Below are 15,324 nucleotides of genomic sequence, written 5' to 3' on the forward strand. Positions count from 1 at the left end.
AATTGAAGAGAGAGTGAGGATTTTTGAATTATGGCCAACATTGAAGTACTACTTCTTCTATAAAAGGGACACAACACTAAGAGGGATACATGTCAAAGAGACCAAAGACCGGGAGTAATGAGAAATGTTCATCAAACCAATAGAAGGGGGTGGTGAAATGGTTGGGTTAAGTGCTTGTTCATCTTGCTGTAGTCTCTACATAGATTCTAGGATTTGGAGGCATTCGGAATTTAGTTATCTCATGGCCATTTCCTTTGACTATGCTTAACGTTGGTGGAATATGGGATATGAAATTGTACAGCTCCAGCTGTGTTTCTCTGACTTAGATAAAAAGTTAGAATTCTACAGTCTTCTTGACGGTGTCTGAGCCAAGAAACACTAGCCAACCATCATGGTATAGCTTTGGAATATGTTGTGCATAAGTAATTTAGCATGCATCCCTTCTAAGTGAATGGCTAACTGAAAAGGGGAGCATATAAGCTCTCTCATTCTCCCCGGCCCTTTCTTACGGTGTGCATGCAGGTGTGAGTCACTGGTGGTAGCCCTAAGGATTGCCAACTCTAATTGTTTGTGGGTAGAAAAAAGCTCTGCATAATTTTATCCTGTACAATGCAGACATGTGGAGGCCAAAGTGGATCCCACGACCACACTCTGCAAATCGTATATGTACCACTATACCAATATCACAGCATATGAAATGTTGGATCTTTCAAATCTGATGGCTCATGTTGAATGAATTTCTTTCTAGAACAACATGGGCATACATGCAGTGTTTGATTTGGCAATCCAACGGTCCAAGTTGCAGGGATTCAAGGTGGGTCCCATTACTATCTTGCTCTCCAGTCATGTTCAAAGTTTGATTCAAAATACATGTATGTTTTGGCAATGTATGTCTTGCTAGCACCCTGTTAATTGCTTGTTTTTCATGATGGATGATTTTCTTGGCGGAACCTGTTGATGTGGCATCCACAACTATTGCCATCTGCCTGGTGGAAATGTAAAATGCCACGCGATTTTTATTCTGTTTTAAATAATATAGAGTAGACAGACATGACTGCAATGTAGGGAAAGAAACAATGACACCGTCAAAGATAAAGCCTAATTCTCTTTCAATCAATGGATAAAAAGAAATGGACTATAGAAACAAGGGTCAGGCAGAAAAAAAATCTATTTCTTTACAAGAATCATCACCACCGTTAAGAGGTTGGACTCGGAATGAGAAGCGGCAGCAAGGGGAATGCCAACGCCAATTGCCCTTCCAGCTGTGGCTGTGTGTATGCCACCGTACAGGCACATTGGTGGTAGGGATAGAGAGACAAAGGTCAGGAGTGAAAGAGAGAAGGGCAGCAGCGGCCACATGCATGGGGGCAAGACGAGTACTTCATCTGCCCAGGTTTATTGGTCCCCTTGTATTTTGAATCAAATTTTGAACATACATTTAACTAATAAAACATAAGTTGTATTTAACAAAATAGTACTCCCTCTGTAAATAAATATAAGAGCGTTTAGGTCACTAAAGTAGTGCTCTAAACGCTCTTATATTTATTTACGGAGGAGTACCATTGGAAACTACTTTCAAATACAAAACCAACAATATAATTTTCTTGACATATCACTTATATTTTGCTAGTCAAATATCTGGTCAAACTTTGACCCAAAATACAATGAGGACTAATAAACCCGGATGGAGGGAGTGGACAGAAGGGTTGACCAAAAGAGGAAAAAGGTAAGGGCGGTGAGGGATCAAAGGAGGCAAACAGAGGCGTGGCGAAGGTGCAGAAGGAGAAAAGTAGCCCAGGTGATTAGGCGCACCGGAGTGCTCCCTTGGAGTATAAATGGCTGCAAGCCTGCAACTGGTTAGCTTCAAAACTTGGAAAATATATATTGAGAACAACGGCTAAAGGAAGTATGGAAATAGATATACCATCCATTGGACAAATGCTAAATTTTATTATCATAAACATTCTCAGCCACAGTACAGATCAACTTATTCCAGCCATAGCTCTGAAAGTAGGAAGTAGGCGTCAACAGACTAACTACTTTATCAGAGAAACTGGGGGAGATCCCTCTTTGATTCAAATAAAACACAACTGTGCGCTTTTACTTCATAAGATGAATATCCTAGCACTTTGTGTACTTTCAGATTAGACTCAGTTGTAAAGAAACCTGGAAGCGCAAGTGATGTATCAACCAAACGTAGCCACACAGATCCTTCTGCAGGAGCAGGTAATGTAGCACTTGCTGGTTCCTCATTTGCATTGAAACATATGTACAAGTTACCTTTGGTTAACTCTGGTGTATTAACATCATTTTCTGCGATTATGTGCATGCAAAGGAACTTGCTAGTAGGATCTTCCCATCGTGGTTCAGATAGATTGTTCCCATGCCAACTTATGTTTTCCAGTTTGAGGAATTCTCTTCTCTGAAAAATGTCACCTCGCCGACTCCTGAGTGCAGCTAGAAATGAAATGAATCCAGTAACTTCCTTAACAAAACTGGTCTTCAAGGCCTTCCAGTTTAGAGGAACTCTGTCCTTGTATGATGCCGAACCAGCAGAGGAGTGCCCGCATTCATCCCCCATGTTCAGGACAGGAATACCAAGTGAAACAAACAGAATAAATATGAAATTCCTTATCTGCCTTAGCCTCTTCTGAAGAACTACACTGTCCTCGGACGGTCCTTCTTCACCACAATTCCAGCTTGACTCAGAAGCAAGATCCCCATTGCTGAAACTCACCAAATCAACAAGAGTAAGCCCTGAATTCCTGGATACATAATTGAAAGAAAATGCCGGGCCTCTGTTGGAAAATAGGTCCCCGCTACCACACAGACGCGTAGCAAGAGCACCAATAAGAGCTTCTCCCTTCAAAAAATTGCGCACATCAATGGAGAACCTTGTGTTCATCTCAGACCATCTTTTCCAGTGAGGGAATGGAAATTGCACGTTAGATATGTCGAGTGGAGACCAAGGATCTGCAATGATCTTTGTCTTGGAAAGAACCGGGTCGAAAGCTATAGATTCAAGAAGGGGCGGTCGAGAAAGATATTCACCACGTGGACCCCTGACCAGGAAAGGGGCATTGATGAAGCAAAACCCATCAACATGGAAATCAATCACCCAATGGCGGAGGCTGTCCAAAATCAGATTCTGAGTCACTGGGGAATTGCAATTCAGTATAACCGATTTGCACCCAGCAATCTCATCAGTAATGTAATACGAGGAATTGTCAATGCCACTGATCGATATCATCTGACCATCTGCTTCTCCTTCAGCAGTATGTGTAAAAACAACCTCCAAGAGGACCTCTATTCCATTTCTGTGCATTGCCTTGACCATATCCTTCATAGCCGTGATTGCTGAAGCACTGCAACCGTCACCGCTATACGAGGCCATTGGTGAAAAGAAATGGTACGGGAAGTAAGGGCCCTTCACCTGATCGAATTGGAACACTGGTTCCAGCAAAACCGCATTGACACCGAGACTCCTGAAGTGCTGTATCTTTGCAGCCACCCCGGAGAAAGTACCGGCAACATTGTCCAGCAGCCCGCTCGACTTGTCCTTGGTGAACAACGCCACATTTGCCCGGTACACCACCAGCTTCTCCAATGGCAAGCGTGGCTGCTCGTCCCTGCCCCAACTGTAGCTCGGTGGATTCGCCAACGATCCGAGGCAGCTCATAGACGGCGCAGTGATCCCCTTCACATGAACAGAATTGGCAGCAACCAGGTCACCGATCACCTTGGCATACGGATCCAACAGTGGGTAGCCCATGCCGAAGAGCCCGCAGCGGAAGCCGTAGCTGCCGTACCCCTCCACGCTCTCCAGCGAGACGTGCCAGACGTTGCCCGTCCGGTTGACGTAGGGGTCGAGCTCGATCTCCAGAGCGGGCTTGCCGCCGCCGCCGCCGCCGTACAGGCAGAGCACGACGCCCTTGGCGCTCCTGCTGTAGAGGGCGAAGTTGGCGGCCCCGCCCTCCGAGAGGGACAGGCCGAGCGGCGCGGGGCTGCCCGGCCCGACGCCGATCGGCACGCGGAAGGGCGTCCTGCGGTGGGTCCGTATCTCGGCGCCCTCGCCGTCCGTGAGCAGGAACGAGAGGCTGAACGGCGCGGGGGGCGCGCGGAACGAGAGCTCGACCGCGGGGCAGGCGCCGTCCAGCGGGACGGCCTCGGCGGAGCCCGCGGGGCGGAGCAGCAGCCCGCCCTCCCGCCGGCGCGCGCCCGGCAGGGGCGGGACCTCGACGCCGACCGTGTACCCGCCGCCCTCCCCCGCGGCGACGGCCACGTCCACGACGCCGTCGTCGTCGGTGCGGAAGCGGTAGCACGAGCGCGCGGCGCGGGGGGTCAGGGCCGGCCGCCGGGGAGGCGGCAGGATGCCGCGCGTGGAGGCGGGCGGCGCGAGGAGGGAGGCCATGTGGGGCTAGCGCGGCGCGATCAGCCGTCGGGGAATTGCGTCGAGCAGTGGGCGGGCATGGGGGACTGTGCGGGTTTACTTGTGGACTGAGCGAGTGGGGGTGGGGCGGTACTAGGGGCGTGGAGTGGGGTGGGGGCTGGAAGAGGAGGAGCACGTGGAGGTGGAGGTGGGGGAGGCGGCGGCGGGAGCGCCGGCACGGGATCGGAACGGACGGCTCGCGTCCGACGACGCTTGCTTGCGTTGCGTGCGTGGCCGTCGCTCCCACACCGCCGTTTGCTTTGCTTTTTTGCTGGTTGGATGGATCGGAATTCGGAAAAGCGACTTGCGTGCTTTTGTTATCTTGCGTGCGTGCGGTGCACCGCGGCTGGTGATGCCAGCCACTGCTGCTGTCTGGTGAACAGCTCATTGCATGCGAGTCACTCTGTGCATTTGATTTATTCGGTTTACACAGTTCGATTTATATGATTTTTCGGTTTGTATGATATTAATACTTCGGTAAATATTTTATAAAATTGAAATATGGTTTGATTTTGGTATATATCAAATTATTTCGGTATATACCATAATAATCAAAGTTGACGTAAATTTAAAAATGATGTAATAATAATTTGCAAATTTATGACTCAAAATCCATACTATTTTACACAAATAGTATATAACTATATATATAAGTATATATGCATGCATTGATTCATCTGTTGATGGTTATGGACGTGCTTAGCATTTTAAAAACAAAGGAATGACTATGTTACAAGAAAAAAATATGTGCTTAGTAATGGGTTTGACTCATGTACAAGAAAAATGACAACTTGTATGGTTGTTCATCTCAAGAAATATAAAATTATTTTTTCCTTCGGTTTATTTGGTTAACCGTTCGGTTTTTGGTATATACCATAAAAACCAAAGTTTAAATCGGTATGAAAAAGTTCATACCATACGGAAACCAGAAATCATAAAAATGTAAAATTAGTTCAGTTCGGTTTATTTTCAGTATGGTTTTTTGGTTCGTGTTTCAGATGCACGGAGTGACATGTGAGCAAGAGGCCCGCGTATCCACTCTCGGCGAGCTCACGATGAGATATGTGTGTCATCGTATGAAAAAGGTTGATAGTGAAAAAAATCGACACTTTCAATATAGGAGTATTACCGACAGTACAACAAACAGTAGGAATAAAGAAATGTCCATGAAGCACACGGCGACGTCCAGGAGCATTGAAACCTAATATCTAGTACTCCCTCCGTTTCAGTTTACAAGTCATACGCATATACCTAGGTTGCCAATTTTATCACCCTAATATAATTTATATAACGCAAAAATTATACCTTTTGAAAATCGAACATCTGAAGTTTATATTGGTATATTTTTTATAATATATGACGTGTATTAGGTTGGTCAAATTGACAATCTAAGGGTACGCGCACGCCCTGTAAACTGAGAGAGAGGGAATATGAAGTGAATGAATGAGTACCTCTCACAAAGCAATACTCCCTCTGTAAAGAAATATAAGAGTATTTAGATTAGTGATCTAAATACTCTTATATTTCTTTACAGAGGGAGTACGTCCTAGTATCCAGGTTCATGAAGCTTTTGTAGAAGCGGTCGGTCTAGCCATTCCATCATGAATGGCTCCCCCATGTGAATTATTTCTACTTTCTCCCGCCAAAAAGATAATATTGGTTCCTACTTTCTTGATTGCTAGTGGACCAAACTAAAAAACTAGCGTATTCTTGGCTTCACACTTTATCTCTTCTCCAAGTACCTACCTGCCTCCAGATATGTTCTTTGAAACCAACCTGATCTTTATGACTTACAACGATATCAGTTACTCCCTCCGTTCGGAATTACTTGTCGTAGAAATGGATGTATGTAGATGTATTTTAGTTCTAGATACATCCATTTCCGAGGCAAGTAATTCCGAACGGAGGGAGTACCTTTTAACACTAGTTAGCATGTACGTGCAACGCACGTCTCAAACAATTATAAGTGAGTTCACATGGTATATTATTGAAACAAGTCTTGAAAAAATAAATCAAAGGGATACAAAATGTTGGCATGCCAATCAAATTGTATTTTCAAATGTGAGACATGCTTGTGATCCAACAAATACGTGAAGAATCGAGTGTCCAGCCATGATTACCACCCTTTTTATCGAACTGATTTCCGACTCTTTCCGAGATGAGTTTGCACATAATCAAAAGGTCACTTCGAAGGACATACAACTTGTATGAAAGGAAATATAAGTTGACTTATGACTACAGCAATTTGTATCTTTACGTAAATTAAAAACGCTTTACAATAACTAACTGAAATTGTAGAATGGGTAAAATAAATGCGATGATCATAAAATCAGTAGTCCTATCATGTTATCAGTTAACCCATTAACTGATAACATGCCATATGCAGTAGTGACTCAACAATGAATCATCTCCTCTCCTACCATGTTATCATTTAATGAGAACAACATATAAGAACCAAAGAACAATACAACACCAATGGTTTAGCTTACGTATAGAAACGGCAAAGGTTTTAATATCATCATTACGTTGAAAGAAATACATCGTGTATTATCTGGTGGGATACAGTGAAGAAGCACAAATGATAAGCAGCATTTACCAATGATAAGATTATATTTGATACCTAAATTTACCTGCCAATTCATCACAGATATATTTAATACCACTATACAGAAGATGACAGAATTAAAGGGAGACCCAATGATTCCAGGCAATTACATTGATCACCCTACTGACATAAGATCCAGCAAAGAATTAACACCAGCTATGGCTAGCAAACAATTTATGTTAAAAGAGTAAATGAGCATTCCCCTGTAGCTTCAAATGAGCATTACACAAGCTCTTGCATCTAATTAGAGCCTGGGTTAGCAGGAAGAAACAAATAAAATGTAAATAAAGAATAGCTTACCTTTAGACTTCGGTACATGTTTTTTCCTAAAAAGGCAAGGAAGATGAACACAATATGTATACTCAGTAGTCGGGCTTGATGACTTAACAACCTAACGACAACAGCAAAAGAATACATTAGATTCAGAAAATCATCTATTGTAACAAGCCATGAATCGACCATTTGAATTATCTGTCGAGGATAATGACAACAACAGGAAAAACACACATTAAAATCACAGACCACAAATTGACACATGGGGTACACTCAAGTAAGTGTGAACAAATGTACTTGTCAGATAGTACTGTCATACAACAAACTTCAGAATTTAGTACATCTCTGAAATCAGGCCAAAGTCTCATAACATAAAATCGTCTTCAGTTAGTAGTGTCGTAGATCAAATGTCAGTCATCTTTCCAATCACACATATGAGTAAATTGCTTGAGAGATAAAGCCAGTTGCTTGCTCTGAAACAAAAAGGAAACCATATAGCAGACAGTCAGTTGCTTTCTCCAAAATGAAAGGGAAACAAAAAAGAAATCAATCTCAAAGCTTACCGCCTGAATAATCTTGAGAATAGGAGGATCCTTTAATGTGAAGATCCTTCGCAAAGGCCCATTGAAATATACAAAGATCATCAACACCTAGCAGCGCAAAGCATTCTCATATGAAAGTCTCTAAATATTACATGGTACATTTCCTCAATACAGTAATTGGTCCACTTTCATGAACATCAATTCTATGGTTTCCATTGGTTGTAAGTACCATGATTTGACAGTTTACAAAATTCAGCAATATTTCACAGATTGAAATGGTAGGTTAGTCATCTACAAAATCAGGAGAGGAGGATGTAGCAGAGGAGTTCCCGACGTGGCACGGATGTCGGAGTGGTGATAGATCGTGTAACAAAGACATCAATAATACGTTCAATTTCTGGTCCATACAGTGTGGGAAATCCTCTGCTTGCAAAAGAAACCAATCTTCTGAACCACTTAATAATCCAGTAATGAAATTTATATTTTATAGTCTGCAAGGTCAAAGAGTTTGATGAGCACGGAAAAATTTCAATGGCATTGCAATAACATTATCAGATTATATTGGTCTTGCAGAAACCACTTTACTAACTCAAATGAAAGGGGAAAAATGCATAATGAGGACCATTCTTTCGCAGAATGGCACATAACAAATAGACCACGATTTTTTATGCATCGAACCTGACACTCACAAGTCACGAAATACCCCTCCAGTCAGAATTATTAAAACTGCAAAATAAAATATCATGATTGCCTGAAATCCGACCATGAAAGGTCAATTATCACAATCTACTTTTCATATGTACTAAGTGGTACTCAAGGTATGGTGTCACTGTGATAGCCCACTTAAAAATAATTTCGTTAAATAGTTGCAAGCTAAAGAGTTTTAGACCATCTTAAACCATTCAGTTAAACATTTACACGCAAAAGAGTTTCAGCCCCTCCCACTTAATTTTGTTTTACTGGTAGAGTTGGAACTCAGCTCCTATGTAAACACAAACAACCGAGTTAAACATGACACAAATTATTTTGTTACTTCCTCAAGGCAGGTGTGCAGAAAGAATATTGCACTTCTTACCAATCTTGTGGATCTGAGGTTTGAAATCAACATTTGGGCACAGGAACTTGCGAGTTGTGAAATCTGCCAAAGCAATGAGAAGAAAGCAACAGTAAATGATTGAAGAAAGAGAGGCCTATATCGGAATCAAAGTAGACCAAACCTTGTCAACCAGTACATCCCGATACCTTTTGGTCGCCCCTAACCACACTGCGCTGTAGGAACTATCATTCACAGATGCACACTTCAAATTTCAAAGAACACAATTTGAAGAAACAAGATGTGAGATTGGCGACAACATCGCGGTTATCCCCGTACAATCCGGGATCCAAATGTACAACGCAGAGGAAACGCGACCTCACCTGCGCTGTACGAAGACGTTCCACCACTCGGAAAGCTGCCCTGGTCCTTGGCCAGGTGACGGCACCGCTCTGCCTCCAGTCCAGAGCGTCGGGCACGGCAGCCGCCACGGCACCGTCGCGCGCCTGTGCCACAACAGCCGCCACGCCCCGCACCTAGCGTTGCATCCGTGGCCGCCAATTGCGTGCCGCGCCGCCGTCGCTGCTTGAGGGAGGAGAGGATCCCGCCTGTCACCGGCGCAGGCCGAGCCCGCTGTGTCCTGCGCCGCCGCTGCTGCCCGAGGAAGGAAAGGGACCCCGCCATCGCCGGCGCAGGACGAGCTCGCTGTGTCTCGCACCGCCGCCGCCGCCGCCCGAGGGAGGAGAGGGACCCGCCGCTACCGACCAGGCCGAGCTTCGCCCGGCGGCATCCTATGGTAGCGGCGGATAAGAGAGGGGGAAGGGGTGGGGAACGGCGGAGGCGGGGGTCGATCCTCCCTAGAGCAGCGTCGGCGGCGAAGGGAGGGGCGATAGGAACGGCAGAGGCAGGAGATTTTGGCTCAGGTGGGCGTGGGTTGTTTCTAGAGGCAGAGTTTTCGTTCGCCCTCATGAAGTTCTCTTGTTTAATAGTAGTGTAGATTAGTGGGCACATGGCATGCATCGAGTGCATGTGCAACTCATATCTCGTGAAACTTGTTTTCTGTATTGTTTTGCTTTGCATATTTAAGGCCATATTTTATACAGTGCGAAGTATACGGAAATTGACAGGAGCGGACGAGCTCGCCTGGTCCCGGAATCGCTTGCCGCTCGTTTTCAAGGGGATATGGGCTGCGTCTGGTATTGTCGGTGTATAGTTTGTTTGAAAATCCTATATTTTGGGCCGTATAGGAGTCGGTCGGACACAGGTGAATAGCGGGCGGCCGTTTGTCCCACAAGCGGCGTCGATGACCTGGACCCATCTGTTCAATGGTACGCCTTGCACGCAAGCCGGTGCGTAATGGCCGACACGTGCATGCCGGCAGCTGTAGATGAGGCACACACGTGACCCCTCTTTTTTTTTTTGAAACTGACCACTCATTTAGCGAATCCTATCACGCCCGCATATCCCTCCTAAATCAGTTCTCCTTTTTTTTTGTGAACGAACCAGTTCTCCATTTTAACGACGAACCCTTAGTCTGCCGAAACCACACAATATTACGGCAAAACTTTGACTACAAATAAAACTTGTGCAAAAGATGGTAGTATAAAGTTTGTCAATATATATGTGTTTGACATCACAAGTTTAAATGACATCACAAACTTGAATTCCTGGAACAGCCACTTTTTTTTGAGAAACACATGTAATTTTATATACACTGATTCATATCTAAAATCTAACAAAATACAAAATAACTATTATGACTAAGAACTATAATAAAATCTCTTGAAAACACCTTCACGGTATCAAGCTCTGCTAGGAAAAATGCTTCAAAGACTTCGGTAAAAAGACTGCAATTGGACCGAAGCAACGTGCTTGTCACTATTTCACCCACACGAACATTATCAATAATAGTTTTTGAAAACGCCTTGAGTCGTCCATCCAAAAAGATGAAAAGCCTTTATTTTTTTTGCGAGAGAAATTTCCAATCTATTCATCAATCATGGCAGTACAGAGAACACAAGAGGTAATAAAAATTACAACTAGGTCTATGAACCACCTAGCGACGACTACAAGCACTGGAGCGAGCCGAAGGCGCGCCGCCGTCATCACCCCTCCATCACCGGAGCCGGGCAAACCTTGTTGTAGTAGACAGTCGGGAAGTCGTCGTGCTAAGGCCCCAAAGGACCAACACACCGGAGCAGCAACCATCGCCGATGAAGAGAGTTGTAGATTGGAAAGATCAAACCTGGAACCACACGAACGAAGACAAACAAAAACTGGATCCAAAGAGATCCACCGAAGACCAGCACCGACCGAATCCCATGAGATCCGACGGAGACACACCTCCACACATCCTCCGACAACGCTATTCGCACCATCGGGGCGGAGATAGGACGTGGGAGACATTATTGCTACGGAGGGACATCGCCGCCGCCAAACAGCCCCAACCAAGACGTTCAACCTAGCAAAAACAAGAACGGGGTCCCTCCCGCCGGCGGGGGGCCGAGATCCTCCGCACCTCCATAGGCCAAAGGCCATCGGAGGCGGGGCGGATCTACGGCGGCGCCGACGGGAGGAGGAAGGAGACGTTTCTTGTGGAGGAGGAAAGGGTTCTCTAGTCAAGCCCGTCGAATATGCAAAGTAGACGTTTCTTGAGGCTGGGATGATTCCCTAAAAAAGTGCAGGCCGTCGAATCACAATATCTTCACCACGATGTCGATGAAAGATTTCAACTTCACAAAGAATCAAACCAACAAAAAAAATGGTCACACCAATGTAAATTCACCAGATCTGAAGAGTCGGATCCGTGAGAACAGAAAACTCTATAATATCATGGCACCGCCAAAAGAACAAAAGCAAATTTATTCTTACAAAAACGATGATCAATAGACGATGACGAAAAACGTACAACTCTTGAAGATGCGAGGTCCCATGACCTCTTAGTGCCAAGATGGCAGCCGAAGACGAGGGGAACAAACATTCCCTGGCGGCCACGGCTGCGGCGCCTGCCAGTTCTTTTGGCGGCTTAAAAAATAAGCCGCCTCCTCCCCAGCTTTTCTCATAAGCCGTATCCATTATTCATTGGGGCTTTTGAACTAGTTATGGGATAACTAATTTAAAAGCCTCAAATTTTTTTGGGACCGGTTTATTTTTTAAGCTAGGGAGAGGTAGCTTATTTTTTAAGCCGTCCAAAAGAATTGGCCCTAAGCCCTGGCGTCGCGTCCGCAAACATCATATGCATACATGGGGACTCGGAACGGCCACTTCTAGTCGTATGAGATGCCGAAAGCAAACCAGGCCCAAGATATTGTCGCTCTAGCCATTCTCACATGCCCGTACTGCGGCAGTAACGTAGTCACCTAAGCCGTGGACAGAACGCCGGTGAGCGGTTCAGGTTCTACACACCTGAATCATCGAGGTTGCTCTGTTTGCTGCATGGCTCAATGAAACATTACTGTCATTCTTCGAAAAAAAACCCCGATTATTATCATGTAATGAATATCACTGAATATGTACTTCTGATTGAGATTTACACGCAAACTTAACCTCACCCTTCCACGTTTCATAGATTTTTTTGGGATAGTCCACATGCAAATACACAAAAACAAATCCTAAGTCGGATCCAATAATATCCACCAAATGCAAAGCAACACCAGGCTTATCTCTGTTATTGCATAGCGGGAGGCCGACGCAGATGATGCCACGCGCACCCAACCAAGCCTTCAACTGCGCACACACTGGGAGGCTACGGTTGGCGCCCAGAAACCTTCATCGTGGTGACCGCGAGGACAACCGCAAGGGCGTGCCGGCAAGAGCACTAAGCATGTCATAAAGGAAATCCCACGAAATGCAGTTTCACATGTTTAATTTATAGAGCCCTCATTCCTCAAAAAAAAAAAATCTCGCCAACCTAATAAATTTTCTTTGCTGGGCCGGGTTTGGTACAAGCAGATCTTACCCCGGTTCAATAGTGAAAATAATTTGAAATTACTAAACGTATGACACAGTTGTGGCACGATAACCAATGGACCTTGAAGATGTTGAATGGAGATGCCACCATATCTTGCACATAAGGAAACATGCATTATTTAGAAAAGATCATCTCCATGCTGGTAAATGCTCTTGCTATAAACGACATAACAATAGTCACTAGATCAAGGAACACAAAAGAAAGACCATGTCACAGCCAAACATAGCCAAACGCGCCTACTATAAACCAACCTGTGGTATGCCCTCATCCCTTGAATGCATTTTCCCTTTCAGAAAAAAAAATGCAAGCACACACCGTCGAGGACCGAAGCGAGGCGGAAGGGCACTCACTGTTGGGCGCCTTTTACAGTTGACTTGAAGTAGGCCTCACACTGACGGAGTCGGTAGTGATGTTCTCCCTGTGCACACAAAACGGCGGCACGAGTATATGACTTGACATGCGTGTGGCAATTATGATAAAACACCTGAAAAGGTAGGATATTAATTATCTTCAGCAGCTGATCCGTAAATCAGAGGTCACATTACTACTTGATTTCAAATGCAATTTCCTAGGAGTACATATTGTAGTAGTCTCTTCACTTAATGAACCGAGCTCCTGCCGACTTCAGGCGCTTTAACAGTTCCAGTCTTCTCTGCATATCCCCTGATTGTTTTCTATAGGGTGCACACTCTACCGGCGCATGGTGGCCGTTCAACAAGTGCCCACCCAACATGGACCCAGCATCAATTAGATCGTTGCTGTCACATATAGTACCACATTGACTTTAACACTGGAGAACGCATCCTTCCAACACCCCAGCACGCATGACAGTTTCGCCTTTTTCAGTAATATCTCTTTCTAAGGAGTGGCAATATCACTTGAGCGTCTGCACCACAACGGTGCCAATAATACAGTCAGGGGATAATTTAGGCGTGATTTACCTCTTCGTCCAGAACGGTGCCTGCGGGTCGTCCCTGCACATTGACTGTTTTGAATCCGGTGCGAACAAGTTGCTGGACGCGCAAGCGTCGTTCAGGTCTGGCTGCCGCGCCGGCGAGGCATCACCAACATCAGCAATGCTGGACTCGGCTACTGCGTCCACCGGATCTGCAACCGGCTGCGCCGGCCGCGTGTATTCACCACCCAACGTGGGAAGAGGGAATCTGTCCTCCAACCGGATAACGCTACTGAGGTGCATGCCGCAAAATCACTACAATCTACAGCGGGGGCAAAAACCTTACCTGTTAACCAGATCTGATAGGAACTCGAATGCATCTCCCAGCGCCTGTGCCGCCGCCACTGGTTCGATCTCTCTGCCGCGCAGAGCAAAGCACCCGAGGGAAGAGGGAATCTGTCCGAGAGTAGCAGATGCCCGAGAGGTCGAGCCGGGTAGGCAGATTCCTTTTTCCTGTTGCGACGCCATTTGGCCACGCCGGTACGGGGGCAGCCGCATCCTGTACTGATGGCCTGCCGTCACGGCAATGCCTAACTCCGTCGAGCAGATCGTACGGGCCCACTACCTTACATGCACTATTCCCACTGCGTATACGAACGAGTATTTCCATCCGTCATAACTGCCGACTCCCACGTGACCGTGTACCATTGGTCCACAAAACAGGTGCGCGCGAGCTCGTCCGCTCTATAGCTACTCTTGCGAAGTATATGCCTTGATCAATTGTAACACAAACAAGCAATCAAGCACTTTATTCTCACTGAAGCACTTTGATCAATTGAAACAGAAAATTTAAGACTACAAATGCGACGTTTCAGGCATGTCGATGAAGAGTTTGAGCACAAGCTGGAAATAAGAGAGCTTATGTACAAGAACATCAGGTCTAGGGTTCTCTCTTGATGTCGTCTCCATGTCATCCACGTCTTCGCGTCCTCAAACTCCGTGTGGAAAGTCGTTTAGAATACTAATGCACTTAAACCAATGGATCACCATTATCCCCTATGTAACGCCCCGGATTCGATGCGCCAGGTGTCTGCCAGTTATTCGCCGTCGTTGCCATGTCATCTGATTGCGTGTTGCATTTTGCCATGTCATTATCTGCATTTCATCTGCATGTTTTTCAAAACTTGCATCCGTTCGGGTTCTCCCGGTTCTCTCCGTTGTCTGTTCGGAGTCCGGACCTTTCGCGCGCGCCCGTCGCCCCTCTCAGACCTTGTTTCATGTGTGGGTGTTAAACGTTCTCGGAATGGACCAAGTCTTGCCAAGCGGCCTTCGTATAGCACCGATAGACCACCTGTCAAGTTTCGTGCCATTTGGAGTCCGTTTAATACTCCAACGGTTAACCGTGTAGCCCGAAACCGCCCCTTTCTCTTTGCAGCCCAACACCCCTTCCAAAGTGGCCCAAAACCCAGCAAATTCCCCTCCATGCTCTCGGTCGTTCGATCACGATCACGTGGCCGAAAACCGCTCCTGATTTGGACTCTCCTAGCTCCCAGAATCTATAAATAGGTGCCTCCCCC

At 45.7% G+C, this 15,324-nt stretch overlaps 2 protein-coding genes and 1 long non-coding RNA gene across 7 annotated transcripts; all 3 read right to left on the reverse strand.

Moving 5' to 3' along the window:
• Positions 1-1,930: 1,930 nt before the first annotated feature.
• LOC123131609 (isoamylase 2, chloroplastic) lies at positions 1,931-4,559 on the reverse strand. Its single transcript, XM_044551272.1, has one exon. The coding sequence runs from the start codon at positions 4,409-4,411 to the stop codon at positions 2,045-2,047; it is 2,367 nt and encodes a 788-aa protein (XP_044407207.1). The 5' UTR covers positions 4,412-4,559; the 3' UTR covers positions 1,931-2,044.
• A 2,989-nt stretch (positions 4,560-7,548) lies between these two features.
• On the reverse strand, positions 7,549-9,351 carry LOC123092646 (uncharacterized). The gene is made up of 3 exons (XR_006444785.1): positions 8,925-9,351; positions 7,871-8,340; positions 7,549-7,780 (listed from the first exon to the last, which is right to left on the reverse strand). It is a non-coding gene; the product is annotated as an uncharacterized lncRNA (long non-coding RNA).
• Positions 9,352-10,465: 1,114 nt separating this feature from the next.
• LOC123131618 (uncharacterized) lies at positions 10,466-14,386 on the reverse strand. 5 transcript variants are annotated; one of them, XR_006464225.1, is made up of 4 exons: positions 14,094-14,378; positions 13,794-14,015; positions 13,104-13,336; positions 10,466-12,944 (listed from the first exon to the last, which is right to left on the reverse strand). XR_006464225.1 is itself a non-coding variant. In XM_044551291.1 (4 exons), the coding sequence occupies exons 1-3, from the start codon at positions 14,303-14,305 to the stop codon at positions 13,216-13,218; spliced, it is 555 nt and encodes a 184-aa protein (XP_044407226.1). In that variant the 5' UTR covers positions 14,306-14,380; the 3' UTR covers positions 10,466-12,944; positions 13,203-13,215. The 5 variants fall into 5 exon arrangements, 4 of the variants coding, with proteins under 4 accessions (XP_044407226.1, XP_044407230.1, XP_044407217.1 ...); XM_044551291.1 differs by having other exon boundaries at positions 13,203-13,336; positions 14,094-14,380; XM_044551295.1 differs by having other exon boundaries at positions 10,466-13,270; positions 14,094-14,386.
• Positions 14,387-15,324: the final 938 nt, after the last annotated feature.

The sequence above is a fragment of the Triticum aestivum genome, chromosome 1B (genome assembly GCF_018294505.1).
Source record: "Triticum aestivum cultivar Chinese Spring chromosome 1B, IWGSC CS RefSeq v2.1, whole genome shotgun sequence".
In the NCBI taxonomy this organism is placed as follows: domain Eukaryota; kingdom Viridiplantae; phylum Streptophyta; class Magnoliopsida; order Poales; family Poaceae; genus Triticum; species Triticum aestivum.

What these genes read in the sequence shown, in the direction of transcription:
- LOC123131609 (XM_044551272.1), bottom strand. Translation starts at nt 4,411, where the DNA reads ATGGCCTCCCTCCTCGCGCCGCCCGCCTCCACGCGCGGCATCCTGCCG.
- LOC123131618 (XM_044551291.1), bottom strand. Translation starts at nt 14,305, where the DNA reads ATGCGGCTGCCCCCGTACCGGCGTGGCCAAATGGCGTCGCAACAGGAA. An exon ending in CTATCAGATCTGGTTAACAG is followed by an intron (nt 14,016 to 14,093) that starts GTAAGGTTTTTG and finishes GTTGGAGGACAG; the next exon opens with ATTCCCTCTTCCCACGTTGG. An exon ending in GCACCGTTCTGGACGAAGAG is followed by an intron (nt 13,337 to 13,793) that starts GTAAATCACGCC and finishes CTACCTTTTCAG; the next exon opens with GTGTTTTATCATAATTGCCA.